Source organism: Schistocerca gregaria, chromosome 3 (assembly GCF_023897955.1).
Source record: "Schistocerca gregaria isolate iqSchGreg1 chromosome 3, iqSchGreg1.2, whole genome shotgun sequence".
Lineage (NCBI taxonomy): Eukaryota > Metazoa > Arthropoda > Insecta > Orthoptera > Acrididae > Schistocerca > Schistocerca gregaria.
The window spans coordinates 665,506,064-665,527,687 of NC_064922.1; the positions used below are offsets into that span (position 1 = coordinate 665,506,064).

Consider the following 21,624-nt stretch of genomic DNA (forward strand, 5'->3'; position numbering starts at 1 on the left):
TCAGGTGGCATTAACATTATCACGTGCACATTCCAACCTGCATTGGTATTTTTGATAGAAATTTACTAATGCAAAAAACATTTTCGTGTTTTCTACATAGTACATGAAGGAACTCTTAGGAAAACGAGAAATTCTGATCCTTAATTGTTGCCTTCTCTCTCCTTAGAAAAAACAGCTCACTTTATGGACGGTAATAAATATTTTTTAAATGTGGGTCTCTAATTGATGAACAGCCTGTCGGTGCTTACGATACACGCACTCGGAAATTCCAGTCGCTAAATTTACCGCATTGTTTGTTTTAAAGATGTAAGGACATGTTCCATGTGTTATGTCTAATACACACGAGGATTACTTAAGTGAATAACCAAAAAATCAGTAATGTTATAAAACAATGTGACGCACTCGCTTTAAACTAAAAGACATTTTCTGTTTTGAAATCGTCGCTCAGTAAATGCATGCTGTAACTGTTGTTGTTTCTCAACGAAATAGGACTGTAAAAACAATAACGATTATATCGTATGTTTCTAAATAATTTTTCAAGATTCTTCAGGTTATTTAGTAATGCTTTTGCAATACTGTCTACCCCTCTCGTACGTAATATTCATCGCGACAATCAAAACATAGAAAGGCGCAGCAAGCATTGTTGACAAGGTCATTCAGAGCACTCCTCTGCTGCTGCTTTACATTTCGACTTGTTTACTGACCTCTGCTTGCGGAAACATGCTCAGTACTTAAGAACAAAGATTTTATCGATTATTTCACAGCACGTATGACCTTCGTTTCTCCCGATGTATGCACTGTTCAAATAACCTGCGGGAATTCAGCCGGGTGGCGTCGTCGACAATCGCCGACATTTCGGCAGGAGTGAGATTACGTTCAAAAGATGCACTTTCTACTGTCTGCGTCAACGTACTGAATGATCGCTGCCTACTGCTCAAAAAGTGTTGAGAGAAAGACTGACAGCCTCCTGAAGAAGATTTCTTTATAGCAGGAGGCCATCAAGAGACTCAGTTCTTACTGTGCTGTTCCCCCTAAGGTTACACGGCCTCCCTGAGGTCTACAAGGAAGGGCTTCCTCTTCGACCGATTGTAAGATTGGTGCTCCGACATATCGTGTAGGGAAACACCTTCTACCCTGTTGAGCCCTATAGCAGGTCAGTGTTAATGCCACACTAAGAACGCGGCGTATTTATTACCTCCATTTGAGGGAACGCCTTTGAATGACTCTGATATTCAAGTTAGTTTTGATGTGGTCTGTCTCTTCACTCCTGTTCCTATGTCTGATTCGATACAGTGGATTGAGGTTAGGTTTGGTGCTGATTTAACTAACCTACTTCGACGTGCATTGACTACCACTTATTATTTATTTAATGACCAGAAATACGAGCAGATAGATGGAGTTGCAATGGGAAGTCCGTTGTTACCTGTTATTGCCATTTTCTTTATGGAAGATTTCAAGGAACATGCCTTGGAGTGGGCAGCTTTGAAACCTGCCTTTTTTGCCCCTCTTCAGAATCTAGACGACAACGAACTCGACGAAGTTTTTAGAGCACCTGAAATCAATCCGCACGAACATTCGTTTCACGATGGAGGTGGAAAAGGATGGCAGTCTTTGCTTCCTTGATGTATTTATCAGGAAGAAGGTGGATGCTATGTTGGGACATGCCATTTATAGGAGGCCTACCTACACTGATTTGTATCTGCAGGTGACAATTGTCACCATCCAGCTCACTGTGAATTGGCACAGCGTTCTTTGGTTCACAGGGCTTATGCCTTTCAACTGAGTTACATCTGTCTCGAAGTCACCTTTCGACAAAATGGTTATAGTGAAAGACAGATTAAATGTGTGTAGCACTATCGACCATTTGTGCACCAATGAGTGACGATAATACTGAAGTGGCACCTACTGCCTTTTCGTCTTATTCAGAGAGCAGTTCGAGCACAGTTGGTCGTATTTTGTGGAAATATGATGCGACGTGTTTTTCGACTGCCATCTTAGATCAGTGTGTTTTTAGGTTCCGTACAGGAAGATCTCGGTTTGCGAAAGGCGGGTGTCTAGCGTTAAGTAGTGGGGCAACAAGAACACCAGCGCGGGGTGGGGAAGCATTCAGGAACAAACCTTTTGTTCTCGCCAAGCGGATTGGCTGCGCAGTTTGAGGCGTCATGTCAAGGACTATGTGGTCACCCCAGCCGGAGGTTCGAGTACTCCCTCGGGCATGGGTGTGCGTGTTCTTCTTAGCTTAAGTTAGTTTAAGTAGTGTGTAAGTCCAGGGACCGATGGCCTAAGCAGCTTGGTCCTTTAGGAATTCACACATATTTGAACATTTTTCATTGTTCTCCTTTGATTGACAGGTCATTAACCTGTTGTTCTCCTTTGATTGAAAGGTCCTTAAACTATTGTTCTGGTAAAAGGACCCTTAATTTTGATTGTCAGGTCCTTAACCGATTGTCCCCCTGCCCCCTCCCCCTCCCCTCACGAAACCTCCCACTCACTGCTACAGGTATACTTTCAGGTCTGAGTTATTGGAATAGCCCTTCTTCTTCATATCAATTTGATTGACTACTTAATTAAATTAATCAATTAACTAACCTCTCCCCCTCTGGTAAACACCCTCCCCTCCCACCCAGAAATTGGTGGGAAAAGACTCAGTTGGAGGGAATTCGATTGTAGTGTATGTAATATTGTTTAAACAATTTAGACAATGTATACAATATTGTTTAGTTATTTATGGTAGTGTATGGAATACAGTTTATTTATTTAGTTACAGAATTTGTCTGAAAATCGATCACTGTGTATGTAATACTGTTTAAAAAATTTAGACAATGTGCGGAATTTTGTTTATTTAAGCAATTTATGAGATTCAAGGCAGTGTATGGAATATAGTTTATTTATTTAAAGAATTTTTCAGGAAATCAATTACCACGCCCGACACCCCATCCCCCTCCCTTCCTCTACCTGGAAATTGGCAGCTCTGTGGTGGAGAGGAATAACGTCATGAAGGGACATTCAAGGCGTCAGTTCGGGTCCCACAAGGATGAGGTCGCGGCATCCCATTGATACGAGACACCTGAGAAATACCTGCTTAAATACGTGTTCACCTAGGCACCGTTGCTGGCGCGATGACGCAGAGCTGCGGATCCAGTGATATAGAAATCTCTTCCAATGCTTCCCAGAATAGCATAGGGTGCATTGTTCCTACCGATTTTAACGGGACAATCCGTCCATTACTTATCAGTCCCTTCCTGGAATTCATACAGTGTTGCAGAAATAGTCAACCATCACTTTTGTAGGAGCTTTCATGATGTCTCAGGTTGCCTGCATGGAAATTCTAGCCTAACAGGACCTAATTAAGAAAATATCCCAGAACAACACTGAATGCATTTTTCCTGATGGTCCCAACGAGACACCACGTGTTCCATTCCTGGAAACCGTGATGTCCTGCTTTCAACATATGTCTCAGAAATGGTAAACCTTCTCACAGCTAAAAGCCCTCACCATATCTGTGCAATCCATATCTGAACAATTACACAAACAGAATACGAAGCACTGTCCTACAGAAGAGAAAACTGGTTGGAATTTTCGTTGTCCTACAGCTACTGGCCTGGAGATTTCCTAATGCCACAGTGGCAGATGAGTGACGGCATTCCCACCAGAGATGGATGGTCTGTTTCAGCTTGTCTTTGAACACTTGCTTTGTCAGAACCTTACGTAGATATCTCGCCTCCATCTTGTACGAATCAGTTTGTAGAGTCTCCTATGCCCCAGCACGAAGAACGTCTTGTGAATGAAAGGAGCATTCTGATTGGATCTTACTGAATTCAGCCTCCAAATTACTGATGCCGCTGGTGTGGAAGCACTGTCCGCCATGACTTTCAGCGTCAGAAAACTTTTTTGTACAGGTTATACAGGTCGTCAAATACACTCCTGGAAATTGAAATAAGAACACCGTGAATTCATTGTCCCAGGAAGGGGAAACTTTATTGACACATTCCTGGGGTCAGATACATCACATGATCACACTGACATAACCACAGGCACATAGACACAGGCAACAGAGCATGCACAATGACGGCACTAGTACAGTGTATATCCACCTTTCGCAGCAATGCAGGCTGCAGTTCTTCCATGGAGACGATCGTAGAGATGCTGGATGTAGTCCTGTGGAACGGCTTGCCATGCCATTTCCACCTGGCACCTCAGTTGGACCAGCGTTCGTGCCGGACGTGCAGACCGCGTGAGACGACGCTTCATCCAGTCCCAAACATGCTCAATGGGTGACAGATCCGGAGATCTTGCTGGCCAGGGTAGTTGACTTACACCTTCTAGAGCACGTTGGGTGGCACGGGATACATGCGGACGTGCATTGTCCTGTTGGAACAGCAAGTTCCCTTCCCGGTGTAGGAATGGTAGAACGATGGGTTCGATGACGGTTTGGATGTACCGTGCACTATTCAGTGTCCCCTCGACGATCACCAGAGGTGTACGGCCAGTGTAGGAGATCGCTCCCCACACCATGATGCCGGGTGTTGGCCCTGTGTGCCTCGGTCGTATGCAGTCCTGATTGTGGCGCTCACGTGCACGGCGCCAAACACGCATACTGCACGATGTTGGGGCGTGAGCGGAAGACGGCCTAACGGTGTGCGCGACCGTAGCCCAGCTTCATGGAGACGGTTGCGAATGGTCCTCGCCGATACCCCAGGAGCAACAGTGTCCCTAATTTGCTGGGAAGTGGCGGTGCGGTCCCCTACGGCACTGCGTAGGATCCTACGGTCTTGGCGTGCATCCGTGCGTCGCTGCGGTCCGGTCCCAGGTCGACGGGCACGTGCACCTTCCGCCGACCACTGGCGACAACATCGATGTACTGTGCAGACCTCACGCCCCACGTGTTGAGCAATTCGGCGTCAACTGCACATACGGTTCACGTCCACGCTGTTGCGGCATGCTACCAGTGTTAAAGACTGCGATGGAGCTCCGTATGCCACGGCAAACTGGCTGACACTGACGGCGGCGGTGCACAAATGCTGCGCAGCTAGCGCCATTCGACGGCCAACACCGCGGTTCCTGGTGTGTCCGCTGTGCCGTGCGTGTGATCATTGCTTGTACAGCCCTCTCGCAGTGTCCGGAGCAAGTATGGTGGGTCTGACACACCGATGTCAATGTATTCTTTTTTCCATTTCCAGGAGTGTACATCACACATACTCACCGTGCTGCTGTGCAGCGCCGACGGATAAACTGCCGCCGTAAACGCGGCCCGTGACCGCAGCTGCGGAAACACACATGTCAGCCAGAGAGAGTCTGTGGACGACCCCTGCACCCAAGTAGGACTTCAGTGGTAGCAGTTAGACCGCTATCAATACTCCAAGAGCAACGCGGTATTGAAGGCAACTGAGTATTAGTTCACTGTTCGTCCACCCAGTGGAAGCTGAGAGACAAATCATCATAAGCTGGAAGCTTTCTCGGGCCCTCTGAACTGGTGTACAAAGGTGGGTAAGCCCCATCTCAAAACAAAGGCTTGCGCTGAGATGCTGTTTCTGGCCCCCACCTGCTTGCTTGCTGCTATGCTTTCTACGGCCATCTCCAAACTCACAAGAATATTAGGAATCAGACGCATATTTATCAGTGCAGCTACAATTAAATACTAGGATTGCTGTTGCAATCTGACACCGAGCAATGTAATGGATACGTCTCCCCTTTACGAGTGTGGTTCTGGAACGAACGTCAGTATCTATAGTGCACATAATTGTCAACGTAAAAAAAAAAAAAATCTTTCATTCCTCTTAGAACTATCGACGTGCTGAATCTATACCTGCCTCACGATAGGACACGCAGCATCGACAGCCAGACACTCGTACACATACCGCGAAGACTGTTGCACAAAGACGGACTTGTTTCAAAAATGGTTCAATGGCTCTGAGCACTATAGGACTTAACATCTGTGGTCATCAGTCCCCTAGAACTTAGAACTACGTAAACCTAACTAACCTAAGGACATCACACACATCCACGCCCGAGGCAGAATTCGAACCTGCGACCGTGGCGGTCACGCGGTTCCAGACTGAAGCGCCTAGAACCGCACTGCCACACCGGCCCGCGGACTTGTTTCCCATTGGCAACGACCTGCATGCTTTCTTGCTTTCTACACTAATATCAAGGCTCTGAAATTACAAGCAAACAGACAATTTCACATGTTTTATTAGAATATGTCATTTTCGAGATACTTTTCACTATCAAGCACATAGCAGATTGCTACCGATCGCTTGCACAGTATAATTTCAAAGATACACACTGGATTATTTCTCTATAAACCCGAAACTTTAGTGAGGTGGAGCGTGCTGTAAACCACTGAGTAACTAGAAACTTGTTCCGTCTGCAAAGACCTTTACGTGAAAACTAGAAAAAAATAGAGGAAACTGCTATTTCCACTCGTGAATACCGATGTCGATGATGTAACAGATTCCAAATCATCCTTATAATTTACAAAGTCAACTAAGTTGTTTCTGATGTCTCGTGAACCCGCAAACATGTCTTCCACCTGCTAGATGCACACACTACAATCGATGTTCTTTGGACTAAATAAACGCGCGAAATGTGCCGAAGCAGTCAACCGGGCAATTTACATGGGAGGGAATAATGGTCCAGTGCAAACACACGTCCATATTGAACCTTCTCAAATTTCCACGCGATCACGAAAGCTGTCCAACACATCGTAAGTATTAGTTCGCTATTAGGCCGTCTAGAGAACGACACATTACGTCATCTGCATTCCTGCACTCCAACAGGTCTCTCCATTCGGACAGCTCCTACCATCAGCCAGAAACGTGAATCATTCCCGCCACAGTCACTGGCACACACAGAATCATCCTAGTAATCCAGTCACATACGAGATGAAGGCAGAGCTCACCATCTGCAGCATCGTTGACAGAACCGACTGCGGACCTTTGGTGCAGACCCGGGTGGAGGGTCTGAATCAGAGGCTCAGACGGTTTTGCGACCGTATTGGCTGCAGATTCCTTGACTTGCGCCATAGGGTGGTGGGGTTTCGGGTTCCGCTGAATAGGTCAGGAGTTCACTACACTCAGCTGGCGGCTACACGGGTAGCGGAGGCTGTGTGGCGTGGACTGGGCGGTTTTTTAGGTTAGAAGGCCTCGGGAAAGTGCGGGATGGGCTGCAATGTCAAAGGGTGCTTGGCAATTACAGGACGTGCTTGGATCAAGGAACAGTCGGAATTATAGTTGTAAATTGTTGTAGTTGCGCTGGAAAAGTCCCTGAGCTTCAAGCGCTAATAGAAAGCACAGAAGCTGATATCGTTATAGGTACAGAAAGCTGGCTAAAGCCTGAAATAAGTTCTGCAGAAATTTTTACGAAGTCTCAGACGGTGTTCAGGAAAGATAGATTAGGCAGAATTGGTGGTGAAGTGTTTGTGTCTGTCAGTAGTGGTTTATCTTGTAGTGAAGTCGAAGTAGATACTCCGTGCGAATTGGTGTGGGTGGAGGTTATACTTAACAGCCGAATTAAGTTAATAATTGGCTCCTTCTACCGACCCCCAGACTCCGATGATACAGTTGCGGAACAGTTCAGAGAAAGTTTGAGTCTCGTAACAAATAAATACCCCACTCATAAGGTTATAGTTGGTGGGGACTTCAACCTACCCTCGGTATGTTGGCAAAAATACTTGTTCAAAACCGGTGGTAGGCAGAAAACGTCTTCCGAGATTGTCCTAAATGCATTCTCCGAAAATTTTTTCGAGCAGTTAGTCCACGAACCCACGCGAATTGTAAATGGTTTCGAAAACACACTTGACCTCTTGGCCACAAACAATCCAGAGCTGATAGAGAGCATCATGACTGATACAGGGATTAGTTATCACAAGGTCATTGTAGCTAGGCTCAATACCATTTCTTCCAAACCCATCAGAAACAAACGCAAAATAATTTTATTTAAAAAAGCGGATAAAGTGCCACTAGAAGCCTTCCTAAAAGACAATTTCCATTCCTTCCGAACTGACTATGCGAATGTAGACGAGATGTGGCTCAAATTCAAAGATATAGTAGCAGCAGCAATTGAGAGATTCATACCTCATAAATTGGTAAGAGATGGAACGGATCCCCCGTGGTACACAAAAAAGGTCCGAACGCTGTTGCGGAGGCAACGGAAAAAGCATGCGAAGTTCAGACGAACGCGAAATCCCGAAGATGGGCTAAAATTTACAGACGCGCGAAATCTGGCACGTACTTCGATGCGAGATGCCTTTAATAGGTTCCACAACGAAACATTGTCTCGAAATTTGGTAGAAAATCCGAAGAAATTCTGGTCGTATGTAAAGTACACAAGCGGCAAGACGCAGTCAATACCTTCGCTGCGCAGTGCCGATGGTACTGTTATCGACGACTGTGCCGCTAAAGCGGAGTTATTGAACGCAGTTTTCCGAAATTCCTTCACCAGGGAAGACGAATGGAATATTCCAGAATTTGAAACACGAACATCTGCTAGCGTGAGTTTCTTAGAAGTAGATACCTTAGGGGTTGCGAAGCAACTCAAATCGCTTAATAAGGGCAAGTCTTCAGGTCCAGATTGTATACCGATTAGGTTCCTTTCAGATTACGCTGATACTATAGTTCCCTACTTAGCACTCATATACAACCGCTCGCTCACCGATAGATCTGTACCTACAGATTGGAAAATTGCGCAGGTCGCACCAGTGTTCAAGAAGGGTAGTAGGAGTAATCCATTTAACTACAGACCTATATCATTGACGTCGGTTTGCAGTAGGGTTTTGGAGCATATACTGTATTCAAACATTATGAATCACCTCGAAGGGAACGATCTATTGACACGTAATCAGCATGGCTTCAGAAAACATCGCTCTTGTGCAACGCAGCTAGCTCTTTATTCGCACGAAGTAATGGCCGCTATCGACAGGGGATCTCAAGTTGATTCCGTATTTCTAGATTTCCGGAAAGCTTTTGACACCGTTCCTCACAAGCGACTTCTAATCAAGCTGCGGAGCTATGGGGTATCGTCTCAGTTGTGCGACTGGATTCGTGATTTCCTGTCAGGAAGGTCGCAGTTCGTAGTAATAGACGGCAAATCATCGAGTAAAACTGAAGTGATATCAGGTGTTCCCCAGGGAAGCGTCCTGGGACCTCTACTGTTCCTGATCTATATAAATGACCTGGGTGCCAATCTGAGCAGTTATCTTAGACTGTTCGCAGATGATGCTGTAATTAACCGTCTAGTAAGGTCATCCGAAGACCAGTATCAGCTGCAAAGCGATTTAGAAAAGATTGCTGTATGGTGTGTCAGGTGGCAGTTGACGCTAAATAACGAAAAGTGTGAGATGATCCACATGAGTTCCAAAAGAAATCCGTTGGAATTCGATTACTCGATAAATAGTACAATTCTCAAGGCTGTCAATTCAACTAAGTACCTGGGTGTTAAAATTACGAACAACTTCAGTTGGAAGGACCACATAGATAATATTGTCGGGAAGGCGAGCCAAAGGTTGCGTTTCATTGGCAGGACACTTAGCAGATGCAACAAGTCCACTAAAGAGACAGCTTACACTACACTCGTTCGTCCTCTGTTAGAATATTGCTGCGCGGTGTGGGATCCTTACCAGGTGGGATTGACAGAGGACATCGAAAGGGTGCAAAAAAAGGGCAGCTCGTTTTGTATTATCGCGTTATAGGGGAGAGAGTGTGGCAGATATGGTAAGCGAGTTGGGATGGAAGTCATTACAGCATAGACGTTTTTCGTCGCGGCGAGACCTTCTTACGAAATTTCAGTCACCAACTTTCTCTTCCGAATGCGAAAATATTTTGTTGAGCCCAACCTACATAGGTAGGAATGATCATCGAAATAAAATAAGAGAAATCAGAGCTCGAACAGAAAGGTTTAGGTGTTCGTTTTTTCCGCTCGCTGTTCGGGAGTGGAATAGTAGAGAGATAGTATGATTCTGATTCGATGAACCCTCTGCCAAGCACTTAAATGTGAATTGCAGAGTAGTCATGTAGATGTAGATATATATTTTATCAGTGTACGTTACGATCGCGGTCACAATTGGACGACATTCGGCAATGAGCGAAGTATCGGAAATACACCCTACTGATGGCTGTGGCTCTGGAAATAGAAATATCTGTATCATTCTTATGATCTGACATAGGCCTCCCTTCGTCATCACAGTATTATACATCAAATCCATACCTTCCTTACGACTGGACGTAGTGATTTCCTTTGCACATGCCTGAAGACAAACACGTACTTTATAAGCCTCATGCTCAAGGCGAACCTATCACACATCTCCTGCTATTAAGTATAATACTTCGTCAATAACTGATTGCCGGCGACACGAAATAATACTGACCGAAAATCAGCGACGGGTGGCCATGTCTCATACGTTTTTCTTGCGAGTGGTACCACTGTGTCTTAAAAGAAAGAGATGTAATCATCTTACAAACCGCCAAATGTTAAAAAATACGACCATATTTCTAACAAGCGGTATTGGTTCTACAGGTGCACACAAGTATCAGTTAAAAGCTATACTGTCTTTATAAATCGAGGTATGGCATTACCTCCGAATGGTTTTTCCAGACAAATACCGTGACACTGAATATAGATGGTGATCGTCGGAGTGTACAATATCAAACCAACAGTGTGGTTACACGTGGCGGGCGTTGCAACCTTGTAATAAAATTACCGAATTTAGAGAACGATTCGGCTAAGGAAAGTGGTATGAAACGGGTATTTGCAGCTCTCTCATGTCACCGCTACATATTTCTCCAGTATTTGTAACGCATTCTGTCTCGATGCCATGTCAGACGTTCTGCAATATATCCACTGGGTTATAGGAGAAGGTCGATTGAGAAGGATCGCAAACAGTGTATGGTGTACTGATTGAGGTCCTAAGAAATGTACACTAGCGTTTCAGATTTGCAGTGTTATTCTCTCTGGTAGAAACGTTGTGTGGGATTTGGAATCAAGTCTTTCCATTCAACCACATAACCGTGTTGGATTCTATGGAGGATTCCTTTAATGGTTACTGCCACTACTGAATCATATTTATGGCACTCTAATATCCTGAAACGAGACAGCTTTTTCTAACCTATCTGCTTCAGTAACTGTTGATAGTCCCTGTACCTCCTGCAACTGTGGCCATTTCTGCAGCTTTGCGCATGTGATCGTTCCAATTTAAGTCAAAACTGAGTAGAAGTTGGAGAGAGCTATATCCACCACCTTCTGCACCCCGTGTAGAAACAGAGTGACCTGAGTTACTGCGACAGGACCGTGTTTTGACCATTTGGTGCAATTGGGAACATGTTGTCGTTGCTCCGTCAACAGTGTACGATTTGTACGGTCTGCGTAAAGTGAAGCCTCTTCCTGCAGCACAAGTTAGTATAAAAGACAGTACAGGAACTGGGAGAAAGACGAGGATTTTGCTACTGCATTGTGGTGCATCCCCAAACTACATACAAGTACTGCTGTCTGAAGCAGATCCACGTCTTTCAGGGCCCATTCAAGTCTATCAGCCCAATATGGTATCCTCTTTATTCTCTGCCATCCAACAGAGAAAAATTACGAACTACGAAAGCACCACTAACTACATCTGATTGAAAACTCGATAAGATTTTTACCACATCTCTCTCCTCCCATACATCGAAAACAAATACCATCTGCGTGCCGGTATCAAGTACATGTGATGATCCTATTAAGTATGCAGCTATTGATTCATTGCATGGATCAGTGTAAAGTGGCATTGCCCGTACTGTAGGAGGATGACTATATTTTACAAACTAAACTGTAAGTCGAAGAGCCTGTGTCGTTGTTTGAAACATTGTTTTTTCTGGTAAAAACATGCTTTGTACACTTCCATACATTTTGTTTTTTCGGCCACAACTTCGAGGGCTGTGTCAATTTCTAAACTGACATTCAGATATTCTGATCCATTCCTTCTCACAGAAAACTAGGTGTCGCACAGTGTAAGTCATGACACACACTGGATGATTTTAAATAAAAGACAGTTACAACATAAGGAAACTGAAAGAGTCTGGTGGCCTTGTGGAGCGTTTCAAAACTGGTATCCAAAGGTGACTGATGACCTCTACATTTAAAATCATCTGTCACGGTAACAGAATAACCGGTGGCTGTGTGTTCAGTTTCAAGTGATTCCTTAGAAGTGATGGTTAACTATTTCTGCAGCACTTTATGAATTCTGGGGAAGAGAATGATAAGTAATTGCTGTCCCGTTAGGATGGAACAATGTACCCTGTGCTATCCTGGGAAGCATTGGAAGAGATTCCTATAGCACTGGGCCTGCAGCTCTGCGTCATCGTGCCAGCAACAGTGCCTAGGTGAATACGTATTTCGACAGGTATTTCTCAGGTTCTGTTGTATCAAATGAATTCTGTAGCCTCATCCTTGTGGGACCTGAACTGACACCTGTGCATGGATCAGCAGCTGAAGGCCGCGTCATCACTTCTGGGGGCCGCCGGTGCATCCCGACTCCTGGGAGCATGTGCCGTAGCGTCCTGTGCTGTCCAGTGGACAGAGGATGGCGGGAGGTCTGTGATCGAAAGATTTTTAACTCTGTGTAATTACGTGTGATGTATGTTTCATTGTGGCATTCCTTGCATAGTCAGAATAAAAAAAGAAATACGATCGATGTAATTACTTCTCACAAGACCTGCATCTTTCCAAACAGCAGAGAATGATGAGCAAGTGAAATCTAACCCTGCAAACTGATTTTTGTTATAAAAAACAATATACCCTTGAATGTCCCTTCGTGAGATCATTCCTCTCCACCGAAGAGCCGCCAATTTCCAGGTAGAAGAGGGGTGGGGATTAAGTGGTGAGGGTGGCGATCGATTTCCTGAAAAATTCTTTAACTAAATAAATACACGATATTCCATACACTGCCCTGAATCTCCTGAATTGTTTAAATAAACAATATTCCACACAGGGACTAAATTGTTTAAACAAAATTCCACACACAGGGATCGATTTCCAGACAAATTCTGTAACTAAACAAATAAACTATACTCCATACACTGTCTTAAATAACTAAACAGTATTCTATACCCTGTCTAAATTATTTAAACAGTATTCCACACACTACAATCAAATTCCTTCCAAATGACCAATAACAGTCTTTTTCCTACCAATTTCTGGGAGGGAGGATGGGAGGGGTGGGGGTTTACCAGAGGGGGAGAGGTTAATTAATTGATCAATTTAATTAAGTAGTCAATCAAACAGATAATAATGAGAAGGGCAATTCCAATAACTCAGACCTGAAAGTGTACCTGTAGCAGTGAGGAGGTGGTTTCCTGAGGTGTGGGGAGGGGGGAGTGGGTGGGGGCGAACAATAGTTTAAGGATCTGTCAGTCAAAAGGAAGGATCCTTTTAGCAGAACAATAGGTTAACGACCTGTCAATCAAAGGAGAACAACAGGTTAATGACCTGTCAATCAAAGACGAACAATACGTTTGCCCCTGAGAGCATACCTGCCCCTGATGTAGGCGATCCGCACAACAAAATGAGCTGGCATCCTTGTTGCCCTACTACTACCACCATACTCCTTTACTGGACGGGATTAACTGAGTACAGCGATAAAATTCAAAGAAGTGTAGCCGTTTGGTATTATCGAGAAATGGGGCGAAAGTATCTTGGAGATGATACAGGATGTGGGGTGGGCAAAGGCGGAATCTTCTCACTAAATTTCAATCACCATCTTTCTCCTGCGTCTGTGAAAATATTTTGTTGATGCTGAAAATTTAAGAAGTATTTGTGAATATATTTAATGGATGCTCCATGATTTCTTCGTTTCAATGTCTATTGTACCAGTATGGTACACAATGAACTCAAATACCAAACCTCACGCAATTCTAGCAGCACCCTTCCCTGAGCTGCATACACCGCTTCATGGTCTGCAACGTTTGCTTTAAGAGAGGATTGAATTTTAATAAATCGCATGAAGCAAGCTTCAGACAAAGATAGGCACTCTTACTTAGAACTGTGTTATTTTTGACCGTTGGTAAAAAAATTGAAGGCACCCTTACCTTACCAGATAGCTGCCTTTTTTCCTACAGAAATCCCATCAATAGTGTCTCACCAGTGTGAAATCGATGTTTCACTGTTCTGAAGATAAGATACCTCATCAATTGTTTAGACTGTGTTTCTTGCATCCCATGTAAGCCGTCACAAAAAGAAATCTAGCTGGATTTGCTACAAGCTTCTTCAATAATTTTTTCCGATGAATCTAGATTTAATTCTGCGTAATAAGAAACCTAATAACTATTTCATGTTGCCGTGTATATCCTGCGTTACTGTCCGTTTTCAGTGATATATTTGTGAAACGGGCGCAAGGAAATGTTCAAGAAAACCTGTGGATGACGACGCTACGTCAGTCACGGAGAGGCACGGAATTGCCGATACCGTTATGTTTCTGTCGTTATTATCGCACGCGTCTCCTCTTAATAACTTTTGCTTGCCTCTAGACAGTGATCATTCCTCGGGAGAGAGATCGCTGATAGTGAGGGACACACACGTAGCTTCCTGTGGAACGTATACCTATGTTCCTGTCAAGTAGGTTCGTCGTATCACTGGTTTCATCTACGCTTCTGGCACATCGTCTCCGGTTTTGGGTGAATAGCATCATTTGAATTTCGGTATATTCCACGCGGTAACAGAAAGCAACTGCACAAGAGGCAGGCTGAGAACAAAGACAGAGACTACATAAGCAAACACAAATAGGAAAAGGTATTAACGATCTGTTGTAGAAGAAAAGAGCGCGATTAGCTACACATTTCCACGAGTTTTTAAGTGAGATAAAATTTTAAATATTGTTTAGTTATGAGTAGCTCTTTTCAGTCACGCGGAACCTGAAAGTAGAGGAGTGTGACAAATTAAACGTGGTTCAGCCAACATGCTGGCAATTACAAAAAACAAGTATCATGTAGTTTTATTTTGTAAACATGTATCTTCGTAAATTTTGTTGTGCACATAGGAATAGACAACCGCCGAACTATTCTAACTTTAATTATGAATGAGAATCCAGTTCTAATATCACGTATGCTTTTATAACTGACACCAGGAACAACTAGTGTTGTGAGTTACGGCATTGGAAAGGACACCGAACAGACGTGTTACCAGGAGCTAAACAGAAGTCCTTTAAGGATGGACTAGGCTCAGCGCAGACTTGATCAACTTGCGTGCCAGACGGAGCAGTTGGTGTTTGTGTGTACTTACTTATCTGCAGGCTGAGGCAGAAGACCGCAGAGGACGCCATCCGGCAGTCACGTGACCAGCTGCGCCCGAGCGCCCGTCATCGTCACAGACAGCCTGGAAGGGAGAACAAGACACACTGAAAATTACAGGCCACACATCGCCACCTCTTCCTGTTTGCAAACACATCAGCACACATGCAAAATCTCTACGAGAGAACGATGTGTCCATCTTCCAGACTTGGCTATAGCCAGGAGACCGTAATCAGTCAATATTCAGGAACTAACATTCAGCGTAGCCCACGTCTGGAACTGAGCTTAGCGGCAAAAACTAGCCAGTAGTACAGAGTGTCTATAAACGTTTATCCTGATTTCAAGATTGAATATTAATTATATTTGTCGTGGTACCATTTGTTTTTTGTTACAGGTCTACTAGGAACCTCATGAAGTTTCCGTACAGCTCTGTCTCATTCAAAACTTGCGTCACATGGAGCGCTGATTGAGCTGTACTGTAAAAATACCCCCCCCCCCCCCCCCCCCAGTAACTCATTGTGCTGTGTGGCTAACAGAAACCAGTTCACCGATTGCTGTGCAGCCAAAGTGCGATCCATTATTGCAAGAAAGCATCTGATGTCACGTTAACCGGAACATGGACGGAAACTTTTTTTAGCAACGGGGTGGGTTCAGAAACGGACAAGCAGCGGTAGACCACTATTTCGCACCGTGCAGGTAGTTCATACCGCATTCACGGGGCAGCCACAGATATCGATTAGACAAGCTTCGCCGAAGCTTCAAGTGCCAAAGAGTGCAGTGCATACAGTGTTTCGCAAACGTCTTAAATTGTACGCCCACAAAATCCAAATTGTTTAGACATTACTACCAAATCATAGCCCTAAACGTGAGCATTTTGCAGTGGACATGCTAAACCGTTAGGACGATGACAATGATTTTTTGAAGCGTGAGTGTTTTTACGATGAGCCTACATTTCATGTTTGTGGCTCAGTTAACCGTCATAATGTCCGGATCTGGGGATCACACCATTCTCGTATCGTACGGGAATACATTCGGGACAGTCTACAGGATAATGTGTGGTGAGGTTAATGTGTGATCGAGTGACTGCATTTTTCCTCCTCGAAAGCAATGTAAGTGGGTATGTTGGTGAATTATGCCTTCCCCAGCTACAGCACATGCAATATGATACTCCCCGCTATTGGGCTTTAGAAGTCTGCAATCTTCCGAGTGAAACCTATCCCAACACGTGGCTTGGCATAGACGGCCCCAGTTCCACGGCCGCCGAGATCACCTGACATTACCACCTTAGATTTGATATTGTGGCACTGCAACGACGCTTCAGACATCCCACTGCCACAATGTTGCAGAAGTGTGGCAAGAGACTGAATACCGGCTGATATTTTGCGTGGTACCAGGTTACACATGTTGAACTCATTTAAATGTTGAAGCGTATTAGCTGTATTAAATGTTTATATGCAGTTCAAACCTTAATGAACAGAGGCATAAATGGTAATGCATGCTTCATTTACGGTATCCAGTAATGAGTTACATTGTTTTGTTATCAGGGTAAACATTCTGGACACCCTGTACATCTACATCTATACTCCGGAAGCTACTTCAGTCTTCACAGTGTGTGGCGAAGGGTACTTCGGGGTACCACTACCTTCCCATGCTCCTCCCCTATCCGTTTTCCATTCGCGATGGAGAGCCGGTAGAATGAATGTCAGGAAATCTCTATGTAAGTTCCAATTTGTTTGATGTTTTCGTCTTCGCGAGACATGCGGGGGAGGATATAATATATTCCTCTACCTTTCCTGGAACGTACACTCTCGGAATATAAACAGTCTCCGTCATGTACAGCACATCTCTTGTACCGTTGCCAAACACTCCACTTTGCCATAGTTCAACGAGAGTTCTTACGGCACACAGAGTGCAGTAGTGTACATCACAGGAATAACCTAGACGTATATGTCTATGACTTCGACTTCACACAGCAAGCTAATTCAGTGCCTAGCAACAGTTTCAGAAAAAGCGCACGATCTCTTTATCTCGGTAGCCGTACTGCTCACTCACGGTATGGCTTGTTAAATGATAGCATGGATGTCATACAGTCATGCGGCCATCCAATTTAGTGTTTACAGTGGTTTCTCTAAAGCGCTTGAGGCAGATGCCTGGAAAGTTCCTTCGAAAAGGACGCTGCCTGTTTCTTTCACCTGTCCGAGCCCGTGATCCGTGTCTAATGATATCGCAGTCGACAAGATGTTAAATTCTATTCGTGAATCGGTTTTACTTGCAAAGTACACTGAGGCAACAAAAGTCACGGAATACCTCGCAATATCGTGTTCGAGCACCTCCTGGCGGCGTAGTAATGCAACTCGAAATGGCATGGACTCATCAAGTCACTGGAAGTCCCTTGTAGAAATATTGGGCCATACTGCCTGTATAGTCGTTGCCAGTGCAAGATTTTGTGCTCTAGCTGACCTCTCTATTACATTCCCCAAATGCTCGATGGGATTCATGTCGGACAATCTGGGTGGCCAAATCATTTGTCGAACTGTCCAGAATCTTTTTCAAACCAATCGCGAATAACTATGACCCGGTGAAGTGTTTTGGAACATGAAGACCTTGAATTGCTGCAAATGGTCTTCAAGTAGCTGGACATGACAGTTTCTAGACAATGATCGGTTCAATTGGAGCAGAGGAGCCACCCATTCCATGTAAACACAGTTCAAGCCATTATGAAGCCACCAACACCATGCATAACGCCTCGTTGACAACTTTGGTTCATGACTTCGTGAGGCCTGCGCCATACTCGAACCCTACCATCAGCTCTTAGCAACTGAACAACTGAAATCGGGATTCGTCTGACCAGTCCACAGTTTTCCCGTCGTCTAGGATCCGAGCCCAGAAGAGGGGCTGAGGCGCGTTGTTAATCAAGGCCATTCGAGTCGGTCGTCTGCTGCCGTAGCCCATTAACGCTTAATTTCGCCGCACTGTCCTAGAGGATAAGTCCGTCGTACGTTCCACATTGATTTCTGCGGTTATTTCACGCAGTGTTGCTTGTCCGTTTGCAGTGATATCTCCACGGAAACGCCACTGCTACCAGTCGTTAAGTGAAGGTCGTCGGCTACTGCGTTGTCCGTGGTGAGAGATAATGCCTGAAATTTGATACCCACGGCACATTGTGGATCTCGCAATATTGTATTCCCAACGATTTCCGAAATTGAATGTCTCATGAGTCTAAGTTCAATTGCCGTTCCGCGTGCAGAAGCCTTTTCACACGAATCAGCTGAGTACAAATGACAGCTCCGCCAATGTAATGCCTGTCTATACCTTTTGTACGCGGTACGCGATACTACCCCCACCTTTATAAGTGCATATCGCTATCCCATGACTTTGCACTGTATGAAAGGAATCCCACAAATCTGAAATGTCATTTTAGAGAAGTGTCTTTCCCTCGAGGAGCGGTATATCTCACAATCAGTTAAGGATATGCTCTAGAGTTTTGGAACGGACGAACAATAAAGATTTCGATCGTATACATGTTGCTTAGTTGCACTATGGAGTGTAGCCTACGTTAAACTGGAATCTCCCTGTAACTGGCTATAAATCGCAGGAAGGCAAGGCATACTATCTCCAAACTGACCAAAGTATTAAAGCATTATGCTGCTCGAAACAATACTCGAATTGAGAACAGCTTAATTTTATTCCTCTAGGCACCATCGTATCCTCTTTATCAGTTCCCCGAACAATAGCGCATCAAATAGTTTTCCGAAATCTTGGGTATTTGCCGTTTTTCTTGAAAGGTTTATGAATGACGAAAGCTAGATGTGTATCGTACGAGACAGGTTCGAGAACCCTTTCAGATCGTTTGAGAGAAGTTTCTTTTCCTCGGAGAGTAGCACATTTCAGTTGAGAATATGCTCTAGAATGTTGGAACATATTGAGAGTTTAGATGTGAGTACCTCTTGGTTAGAGATGCCAGATACGAAAGTGCACATGTGAACTTTAGAAAGTGAAGGAAAAAGGGGAAAAAAATGGCCATTTGCGAGTAGGACTCGCGCACTGAGTGTTCCGTAAAAACTCAGTTTTTAATTTAATCGTGTGGCTAGGGCTCCCCGTCGCGCAGACCCTTCGCCAGGTGCCGATCTTTCAATTTGACGCCACTTCGCCGACCTGCAGTCGACGAGGATGATAGGATGATGATGAGGGCAGCCCAACACCCAGTCCCTGGGCGAAGAAAATTGCCCGACCCAGTCGGGAATCGAACCCGGGCCCAGAGGATTGACAATCCGTCATGCTGACCATTTAGCTACCGGGGCGGACAAAAACTCTATTATGTATATAGACAGTTCAACCATTCCGGGAATCGAGGATCTCGACGACTTTTGCCTGTTACCGACAATGATGCTAGCAAGACATCGGTCCTAGGTATTACATGACTTTGGAGAATGCTTTAATTTTAGGTTTTAAGTCGCATTACAGTCGACAAAAGATTTTTTTTCGTGCGATATAATTACAAATTATCAATTTTCTGGTTGTTTTTCCTTTACGTGCACTGTGAAACCTTTCTTCTGGCCAAATTTCATGCTTCTACACCAACAGGAAGTAAGCTATAGGTTTTGATGAGTGAGTTTGCGAGTGTCAAACAAGTGACATAACTGGTCTTTTCTTTTGATTACACTGGCTTATAGGCCAATGTTTATAATACCTCCAAGGGGCCGTAGACCTTAGTATGTGAAAAATCTGAGCTAGATACGTCTACCCGTTACTGAGGAAAAATGGTGTTAACAGAGGGACGGTCAGTCAGTCTGATCACAAATGACGAATTTTTTTTCGTGTTAATCACACATTAACAATTTTCGGATTTTTTTTTCCTTTAATTGTGCTGTGAAGCCTTGCTTCTTGGCAAGTTTCACGATTATAGGTCAACGGGAAGTACGCTACAGGTTTTGATGAGTGAATTTCCGAGTATCAAAATACGTGACGCAAGTGGCCGAATCGTTTGGTTGCACTGACTCAGAAATTTATATTTATTACACGGCGAAGCGAGTATAGACTTTAGTACGTGACAGATTTCAACTTGATACGCCTACCCCTTCCTGAGAAAAAGGATTTTAAGAGACAGACACACAGACGGAAAACAAGGTAATCCTATAAGGATTCCGCTTTCACCGACTGATGGATGGAACCCTAAAAGTAACACTTTTAAGCCTGGATGCGTCAGCAAATACTGAAAATTAAACGGGCAGAGAAGGATTGGAAGGTAGCAATGATATGACAGAAGCGAAGTGAAACTAATACGGCAGTGAAGAGAGTAGAAGTACAATAGTGCCAAAAAAAGTATTTTACCCACGGTTATCGAAGACGATTTGTGAAGCATGACTGGCCAGTGAAAACATTAGTACGCAGTACAAAGCAAATTAAAATGATATCAAATACTGGTGGCAAGAGTGAATGATAAATTGGAAAACGTATTTCATACAAGAAGGAGAGACACTCCGTGCTGCGGGGTGGTGAACAGTAGCCCGTCACGGTTTACATTCTGGATTGCGCCGTTTTCGCGAGGCCTCGCGACTTAACAATTCAGATGAGCGCGTGGCGCGCCGATATTTCTCGGCGCAGCGTCGTCACGCGAGCGCGCTAACTTAGCGCCGCTGACGTGTGCCGGAGCGGCCGGCGCGCCACTGGAATACCGGCGGGCGCAGGGGGGCGGCGGGCCACCGCTCACTGCCAGCCGCTCACTCCCCCAGGGCACATTCCGACGCTAACACATCGCCTTATTCTCACCGGCTGGTGTACCTAGGATTACGGGCCGCGACCGCGCTTCCTCCCCCTGGCGCTACTTGAGACAGTTCTTAAAAGCCGCGTTGACGTTCTGTAACCGAGGAGGTCACAGCACAGACGTGAAGAAACTTACCGAAATCTAGTCACACTCATCATCACCTAGATTTTTTTCAAATTTCACGTCCATGAAACTGTTCACGCAGGAGCATCGTACAAACGTACAATCGTTTGACCGTCGAACAAACCCCCGTATGGACGACGTAGTACGGGTAATAAGCATCCCTGGCATAGAGAAGGGACTGTAGGGGTTGGAACCAAATAAGTCACCAGGCCCTGGTAGAACCCCAACTCTGTTTTTCAAAGAGTAATCTACGGCACCGGCCCCTTACTTACCTTGCATCGAATCTCTCGCCTAGCGCATAGACTCAAGCGACTGGAAAAAAGCGCCAAGTGGCTCCTGTGTATAAAAGGGCAAAAGAACAGAGCCGCATAATATATCCCTAAATTGCTTTGCTGCAGAATCCTTGAACATATTCCACAGTTCGAATATAATAAATTTTCTTGAAACAGAGAAGCTTATGTTCACGGATCAGCATGGTTTTAGAAGGCA

General features: G+C 44.7%; 1 protein-coding gene across 3 annotated transcripts in view; it reads right to left on the reverse strand.

The window, feature by feature from the left end:
* LOC126356325 (calmodulin-binding transcription activator 1) overlaps window positions 1–21,624 on the reverse strand; it is a 1,852,577-nt gene that overhangs the window by 1,279,738 nt on the left and 551,215 nt on the right. For all 3 annotated transcript variants that reach the window (XM_050007298.1, XM_050007299.1, XM_050007300.1), the window contains exon 3: window positions 15,241–15,333. In XM_050007298.1, the coding sequence (XP_049863255.1) occupies window positions 15,241–15,280 (40 nt within the window). In that variant the 5' untranslated portion in view covers window positions 15,281–15,333. The remainder of the gene's footprint in view (window positions 1–15,240; window positions 15,334–21,624) is intronic.